Here is a 9,136-nt window from a genome sequence, read left to right on the forward strand (position 1 = left end):
GTACAGAAGGTGGCAGCAGGACTGAAGATAAGAGCACTCTCTTTCTTCATCCTTAACAAAAACCCTTGTAAAATAGGAACCTGTCCATTAAATCCATGGATGTTTCCAGAAAATTTGGAATTGATTACATGGATAGGTAAGATGTTACCATGTTACATCAAGAGGTAATGAGGAATAACTTCAAAAATTTCAATACAAGACCTGGTATACATATTGCATATAGGCTCATTACTCTTGTATCATTCAACAAGTAAACTGTTGTCAGCAATATTATCTGTGGGTTATTGCCCAAGTTAGCTCCTGACAGTGAGCTAAAGATACAAATAATAGAGTCTTAATCCAGTCAGTCTTCTGTGACAGTTTTATTTTTGATCTATTCAGGATAAGAATGCATTACATCTTTATTCTGTCAATGGAAAATATCTGGGTTCTGAGACTCTGAAGGAGGAAGTGTCAGATATGTGTGTGACTGGCGAGTATATCGTGATGGGCAGCTTACAGGGATTTCTTTCCATACGGGATCTCTACAGGTAATGTGCTGCCATCAGTAGTTTATTACTGAGATGCAAATATAAGGGCTTGTTGAAAAATGGCTGTGTAACGTGGACTTTGCTTGGTACTGTAGGTGGTAGCCATTGCTTTTTAGAGTGTTCCTAAAAAAATTCTTTGGGGGGGGAAACTAAGATAGGGAGAAAAGAAAAATGAGAGGTTGTACCAGACCCCTTTCTTTTGCCATTTATCCCAATTATACACCTAGAACTGACATAATTTAGGAAGAGCTGTGTCTGACATCTGTAAGCTTTCATTGTCCCTATATCTAATTGTCACTGGGAGCTCAGCAACTGCAGGATCAAGCCTTGTGTAGTTCTGCATTGACTTTTAAACTCCACTTACTGCTATGCTCAGAGAGCTCCGTTGCTCCTCAGAATGCAAGTGATCTTTGTCACTTAGGCAGTTGCAGGACTAATGTTACTGTTCTTTCGTGAAAAATTTCTTAATTTACTGCTTTACCCATCCATGCCTTTTCTTGTTATTGGAGCTCTGTTCTGGGGTATGATTAGAATGTTCCTTAGGAGTTTACAATAATTGGAATTGCAAACTGGGTCCTTGAGAAACTGTGTTTAATGGCGCATCCTGCGGACAGCAATTTCAACTGCAGTGTGATTCTTTGCAGTATGTGCAAATAAATACATGATGTGCTTTCTCTGTCATTTTTGTTCATTTCAGCCTCAGTCTGAGCATCTCCCCCTTAGCCATGCGACTGCCAATTCATTGCATTTCTGTCACCAAAGAGTATAGCCACATCCTTGTTGGCTTGGAGGATGGCAAGTTGATTATCGTTGGTGTTGGCAAGCCAGCAGAGGTAAAACCCACCATCAAGAACTTTTTCTACCGAACAGTGGGAAGTTCACTGATTTCTGCTTTCCAGTTGAGCAAGAGGTCTCCTCTATGGCAGGGTAAATTTAAGAGCAAGTTTCAGTTTTCAGTGGGAAAGAAATAACTTTTGAGACTGCTCTACTGAAATTTCTCATTACGAATCAAAGGTATATAGGGATCGCAGATGGGAAGCTCAGCTGGACTAACTTCCAGACTTTAACACTCACATCTGAATGAGCAAAGTCATAGTAGCTAACCTTTTCTGAACAGGATAGTGTTGTCAGCCACTTCTTGATGAAATAATTTTCCAGAAGAAAACTGGATACGAAAGAGAGCAAGCTACTTTATTTTTTACCGTTTCCGTCAGATATATTTTAATATGTATTGACTGACATTGGGGAAGAAATATTACTACTTTCTGTTAAGAGTCTCTAATTGCAGTGCACAAAGAATCACTTGTGTAGGCTCCCAATATGCTCTGTGCTCCATATGGTGAATATAAACTTGTTGGTACTGCATATGCAATATCAAATACAGAGCATCCATCTGTCAGATAGCTATGCCCAATTTTTCTTGTGCAAAACATAAGTTTTGCTTTAAGTACTTCTTGTCATGACTTTCAAAGTACTTGAGTTTGTTTAAACCTGCTTCTCTTTATAACCCAATCTCTGTTGTGCTGCAGTGTATTTATTTGAAAATGTGATTTTCACTTTTGCATGACCTTTAGTACATGCCAGAAAAGTGTGTCTTAATTTAATTTTATATTTTAATTGTTAAAACAGAATGACTTTATTTGCCAGTATTTTAAAATGCTTTAGCTAGGAGATACATAGTTTAATATTTGAAACAGGCTTCACACAATGGTAGTCTGATTTTGCTTGCAGTGGATGGGAAGGTTTCCACTGACTTCTAGTTGGACAGCTTTTTCCTACTGCAGAATTGACAAAGAGCTCTTTATGATGTGGTTAAACATATGTTTGTAACAGCAGTTTTCAAGTCACTGTCATTTCTAAGCTTCCTATTCCATAGAAAAGATCTTTTGTATGTATCTCTGAAGGCTTTTTGTTTTCTTTTTTTCAGTTCTTAATCACATCTATTTTTCTAACTATTGAGAAAGTGTTATGAATATAGGGGCTTTCCCTTTACTTTTTTTTTCAGGATTTTCTGTTTATAATTCAGATGATCTGCAAGCTTAATATCCATGTAAATAGATTTTAAAAAAACAAAACCCTACAACAAACCACAGACATATAAGGAACAACATTATGTCCCAGATTTTCTAGTTTTCTATAATGGCATCAATCAATATATTTGAAAAGCGTGTGTATGTGGGGTATTTATTTGTTGATAGATTTATTTGTAGTTTGGAAGGAATATATTAATTACTAGCATTTTGTCCTTATACAGAAGACAGCATTGTAGTTCTGGGTTTTGGTGGTGAATACTGATCCTTAGGATGAAGGGAGAGACAGACCTTTATTGTGCATAAAGTGAAATGCTGCTTGGTATTAAGATTGGCCTTTAGTGTTTCTGCATTGACAGGGTCCAGTATGAAGTGAAGTATCATAAATGTTTTTGTATTTTTAACAATTACTTGGCTGTTTGGGATGTTGCAGAAGTCTAGGGGATTATCACCTGTTAGTGTTAATCCCTGTCAGCACCATGCCTTTTCTACAGTACTGCTGCTGTGATGATACAGTTCTTAAGCATGCTTAATTCGTAGTACTAACTGCTGGGAACTGTTCTCAAACTTGTGCTGCTAAGGCATGCATCTTGTTTATTAAGCTGCAAGGGATTTCATAACCTAATCAGCTGCCAGACTGATCACTACTGGCCAATCATAAGCCCTGTACTTAAGGAGTAAATGAAAACAGTTTCTTACAAATTGTTGTCAGATTGCAGACCTACCAGATGCTGGATTTAATATGGCCTCTGGTTGCCTGTTACCTGTCTTTACTTATGGAATATTCGGTATGAATTATTTCTGGTTTAAATTTTACTCTGAACACTTCACCCAGGATCTTTGGAAAACTATAAATTTGACAACAGAAGATAAGCTTTCTTTCTTTCCTTCATTCTGCCATCACTGCCCTGCATTTTGGTTATCTTTTCCTTTTCACTTCTAGCAATTTCTGTTTGTGATCTCGAAAATAAAATGTCCTTTCTTCTAATTTGGTTCATTTTTGCTTGACATTCACCTCTTTTTTTCCTTCTTATCAAAATAGCATTCTAAACACTGTTTCTAAACCATTGGAAGTAGGTTAAGTATTAAGTATGCATTACTTGGCAATATCTCTTTAATCAGTCTTCTCTGATTTTCAACAGTTAGTGTTTTGTCTGTTGTTTTTTGTTGGTCCCAAGAATCATCCCTAAGTGTAACTTCTGGTTTGTTTTCAAATAATTTTTGTTGGTGTAATTTTGTTTATGCAGTACATTGTACTGTCTGCATTTCACCAGAATCAGTGTCTGAATTCCTTTTTAATTTATCCACCTTATCCCTTCCCCCTCCTTTTGTTTCTCTGGATTACTTTTAAACAGATGCGCTCAGGTCAGCTTTCCCGAAAGCTGTGGGGATCAAGCAAACGGCTCAGCCAGATTTCATCAGGAGAGACTGAATATAACACTCAAGATTCCAAGTGATTGCTGCTTCTACCTTCTCTCATGGATTCCAGAAACATGTTTAATCTTTTGGTCACTTTAAATGTATATATCAACTTTCAGGGGCTTGATTCTTAAGTCTGTTGAAGATGAACCTATAGTAGAGGTATAGTAATATGCATATGTACTCATGCAAGTTAGCTTGCTTGCATATCTTTCCTTAACTGTGTTGACCTGGTCACAGCAGAATCCCTTTCTAAATAGCTGCTAAAACTGTGTTTCAGGAAAAAAATAAATAAAAAAATAAAAACCCAAACCCAAAAGCCCCCAAACCTCCAAACTCAAGCTTGCTAATTGAATTTAAGATATGTAGCATTCAATTTAAACCTGAATAAGGCCAGATGCTCCTTGATCACAAAGAAGATATTTGGCTTTGCTTTGACAGCATTGTAATTCCCCAGCAGTAAATTAGAATTCTGGCAGTTGCAGTGATCGGATTCAAAATTGGGACAGCTGACAGTTATGACCTTTTCAATATGTTTTTAGCCCAATGAACAATTTATTGCAATTTGTTCCTGTAAATGGCTATTGCTATCTTCTTTTGTGTAGTTCCAGTTTTAGGCTGTTCTGCAAGGAACATCTGTGTTGCACTACTTGATTATCAGAAATGATTTAAAGTACAGGCATGAATAACTTCACAAGAGTTGAAGGTGGTGAAGGAGCTGAAGGAGGTAGGAAATACTTGCTGCTGAAAATTATTTATATTCTTAAGTAGATTAGACACCAAGAAATCCCATAATATATTTAGTATCTTGAAGAAATAGGAAGAATCAGTATCTATGGTCAAAGATCAGTCTGCTTCGTTAGTAAGGCAACTCCTAAAAACAAAAGATAAATTTCCACTGCAAGATCATTTAAACAACATTGCAGCACAATTTAATTAAATAGCACCTGTTTGCTTCTTGGCTTGGTGTTCACCAAACCACTTGTTAGCCATATTATTTTCTGTAAAAACAAGCAGGGAAACAGATAATGTATCCATTTTCAACATGTGTTTAAGACCTGGGAAAAGAAAATACCAGATCCTTACATGTGCTATATCCAACAAAATAGTTTTGGATTGTATGCTCTGTTTTGGAGAAGCCATTACTGAGGGTTTGTTTTTTTTTCATTTAGAGATATGTGATGATGATAGAAGGGTGTGTGTTTTCCTATTGTTCTGACATTTTTATAATGTTAATGATTTAAATGATAAACCCCATACTGTTGGAACAGCCTGGTGCTGAGGGAAAAATATGAATTTTTGGATCCGCTTGTTAAGGTATGTGTGCACGTGTATATATGTGTGTATGTTTGTGTATATATATGTATATACATGTATGTATGTCTATTAAAAGAAGAAAATACCATACGGTAAGGGGAGTATAGATATAAGGCAGAGCTATGAGTGATCATTAGCTAGTATGTTCCCTTTTGGCTACCCTTTTCTTCCCTCTACCATCACTCTTCTTGTTATTTTTATTTATTTATGGAAATTAATGTGTGTTGTATCTCCTATAAATGTTATCAGATATTCCCTGTGGCTGGGGAGCTGTTGAACTACCTGAGGAACTCTGTAATGTATAATCTCATTTCAGTAACTTTTAGCATAATATTTATTAACTTTGTAGAAATAGTAATACCTCCTTACCCTGCAAAAGGATAATCTGTACAAGCTCTGTTAGTCTAATTAAAACTGTTTTCTCCTCCTCAATTTCTTTACGGGGGGGGGGAGGGGCAATCCCTCTTAATGACTGATTAGTGTGCTGCGTAAGAAAGTTGCATTGCTTTTTCTTAACTTTTGTAAACGAAATAATAAATCCAACTAGTGAACAAGTGGGTCTATGCATAGTTGCAATACTCTAATCACTGTGACAGACTGGATCATCTGGAAAGTTAGGAGAAAATAAGAATTATTTCCCTGAGTTGCTTGCCAAGAGAGAATTAAATTTCCAAAAGTGGAGCGGTGTGTTTTTCTCAGACTCCATGTATGTAAAAAAAAAAAAAAAAAACCCAACCCAAACACATCCCATATTTTCAAATAAGCTATAGAGAAGTGAAAGATACTATTTTAAATCCATTATCTATCCAGTAAGAGTACTAAGGATACTCTGCAAGTATTAAGTGTGTATATAAGAATGTGAAGTATATTTGTCCATTTATGATTTCACGAAGAAAGAATTTCAGGGGAGCTCTTTTGACAGTAGTTTAGAAGAATTTCAGTTCAGAATGTGAGATTTTTCTGCGTTATGGGAAGTTGAAAACAGAACTCATTTGGGGCATTGAGTTGGTGGTTTTTATAAGTATGCATATGTGTTCTGTTTAAATGCATATATGAGGTTAAGTGTTTACTGGCAGGGAAGGTGCAGGAAATTACGATGTTTCAGGCTAGCAGAATCAAGTGGAAAAATTGAGCAGATAGGTCTTTTGTAGTGTTTGGCGAGAGCATGGTTTTCTTTTTTGTCACTTGCACAGAGGGGTTCACATAAGGGTTTGAAAACGTCCTACTGTGGGTTAGGTATGTTTTATACAACAGTTGAATTCATGTTTTTAGTACTTTAATGTTAAAGAACACTGAATACACTGTGTCAGTTTAAGTAAAATATAATGTAGTTGCAATAATTGGGGATGAAAGTGTTTATGGTGAAGAGCTTTGACATTTGAATACTATCATTTCAGTGCATCACAAACATTAGGTGATCTTCACAAATGTGTGGGACAGGTTTAAATGTGGATAGCTCTTGGGCTTGCCAACTTGAGGCTAGTTTGTGCTCTGCACAAAGCAGCAGCAGAATGAAGAGGGGGACAGGTGAGCTCTGAGCTGCTTCATGCTCTACAGAGAAGAGCAATATCCGTTGCCTTTTGATCTTTTATCTGGTCCTTGAGGATAGGAGGTATGCACCATAACATGCTTAGCGTTCTTGCCAGAGGCCCTCTGGAAAGACCCCCCGTAGGTTTTGAAAGACCCCCAAAGGCACTTTACCTTTATCTAAAACCAGCTTTAAATAAAAGATGTAAGTTGTAAGTGTGAGCGTTAGCTGGGATGTTGTTTCTTTTGGTTTTAACTTGTATAAGTCTTTTAAAAAGTAGAAAATAACTTTTCTAGTCAGCTGTTTAGGTTGGTTGAATTGCAGTCTGCTATGCAGTGCACTGTGAATTAGGGAACTGACTTTCATAATTCTTTGATTTCCTCAAGTCAGTAAAGCTTAGGATCACATTTTGTTTTTCATGTAGTATTGGTGAAATAAGATTGTCCTTTGGTTTTGAACTATGATTTATTTAAGTGTAAAAAGTAAAGCTGTGAGATGAAAGAATTCTGATTAGGAAGTCAGAATAAACAAGTCTTAAGTGACAGTTGTTTCATAACACTACGTTTGTCAAGATCATCTTGGTGGTATCTTCTTACATTTAATTTTTGGAACAACCCTAATGATATTTATCAAAGTTTAAGATAAGCTTGCCTTTGAAGCTGAGTAAGTAAGTAGGAGTGTAAATATATATATATGTCTAAAAGAAACTGAAAACTGACACTCTTTTCATACCTGTAAATAAATGAGATCAAGTAGTTAGCAGTATTGAGTAACTTCTCCCTAGCACAGTTTTGAACTTGCGTACCAAAGGATGGTATTTAGAAGACATATCTGCTTTATTTCAAGTAAAATATTTGTTAAATTTCTCTTTATCAATTTACTTATTCTTGATAGTATTTTTAGTTGTCTTTTTATCTATAGTGAAGAATCTCATCTAGTCTGTGCAATTTTTGTACTATATGAGCATTCAGAAAGTGAAATGTTTGCTGTTCAAGTTAGCATCTGACTTAGGTGGATTATTCTATATCAATATACTTGTTATCTAATACTCATGGGATATCTAGAAACCACATGTTCTATCATCTATATACTTTACCAACACCAGCACAAAATAATAATCCCAATCTTAACCTAACTGTGCTTCACCTGATGGTTAATATACATTGTGGAAATTGGGTTTTAGGAAGCCTGTTTGATTTTTAAAGCGGGGGGGGGGGGGAGGACCAAACAAAAAAAAACCCAACCCACCCACATATTACAATTGTTTTGTTAATCTGCAATGTTGATGTTTATAAACAAGTTTTTTCCCCTGATATACCTTAGATCATGAATATTATCACAAAACAGATTTATCAAAGTCTTTACAGTCTTTGAATAGTCTAGTCAATTGGCTGCTTTATAAGGATTGTCTTTAAAATTGTATTTGTGTCCTTTAAATGAAGGACAAAGAACTAAGTTTCTGCACTGTAAAAATTCTGTATGGGACTGGTAATAGTCCTACATTTGCTTTAAGATAGTCCTGCAGGAATGATAAATTAATTTTTATTTGTAATGCACAATAATTAGGTAGGTCTTTTAGCTCTTGCCTTAGTCAATGGGAGTTGTATACCTCACTGCCCTAGACCATGTCTCCCTCCTCCCTGTTTCCTCTGCAAGTCTTTCCCAATCTCAATTAACAAAATCATTAGAAAATATATGTACAGCAACCAAATGCTTCACAAAGCTTTTACTGTGTATGTGTATTTAGTTGAAAATGCGTATCTATATACAGATTATGGTATGGTAGGGAGCTTTAGAGCTAGGGAGGGGAGTAGAGGAGGTGTCAGCCTCCTTCTGCTCCTACATTGAGAGTCTGTGTAGACACTTGCTCTGTGTTGTCACCTAAGGGCACTCCTCTCTTCCACTGTTCAAGACATCTTGCTGGCTAGGTTAGATGCTGAGGCTAGATGCTGTGACTTTTTTTTTCCTTTCAAAGAATTTTTAAAAAAGTGCATATAAATGCATATCCTAATGTTGAACCTAAGGCCTGATCTAATAAATAGTTAGGTGAAAGCACTACATAAGGTTATATTTAATTGGGTGGAAATTCAAGCATGTGCTTCAGTGCTTTCTATAATTGGCTTTTCATGCTTTTTGCTTTAAAAGCTACGTTGGTTTTGGCTGTAAACACGACACTTGTTAGCAGTCTCCTTTTGGGGAGGCTAATAGTTTTTGTGCAGTCATATGCATGTGGGTTCATTGTATACCAATGTTTGACTCAACTGAAGTGTTTGGAAGATGTCTTTCCTTCCATCCAAAGGAGCCAATTTTTC

The 9,136-nt window shown here is 36.2% G+C and overlaps 1 protein-coding gene across 5 annotated transcripts in view; it reads left to right on the forward strand.

Annotated features, from left to right (window-relative positions):
• Positions 1–6,530, forward strand: part of NBEAL1 (neurobeachin like 1) — an 87,613-nt gene extending 81,083 nt beyond the window's left edge. For 2 of the 5 annotated variants that reach the window (XM_054830539.1, XM_054830541.1), the window contains 3 exons: positions 382–530; positions 1,228–1,457; positions 3,916–6,530. In XM_054830539.1, the coding sequence (XP_054686514.1) occupies positions 382–530; positions 1,228–1,457; positions 3,916–3,992 (456 nt within the window). In that variant the 3' untranslated portion in view covers positions 3,993–6,530. The remainder of the gene's footprint in view (positions 1–381; positions 531–1,227; positions 1,458–3,915) is intronic. The other 3 variants (XM_054830540.1, XM_054830542.1, XR_008577708.1) reach the window with 2 other exon arrangements.
• Positions 6,531–9,136: the final 2,606 nt, after the last annotated feature.

This window comes from Grus americana, chromosome 6 (genome assembly GCF_028858705.1).
Source record: "Grus americana isolate bGruAme1 chromosome 6, bGruAme1.mat, whole genome shotgun sequence".
In the NCBI taxonomy this organism is placed as follows: Eukaryota; Metazoa; Chordata; class Aves; order Gruiformes; family Gruidae; genus Grus; species Grus americana.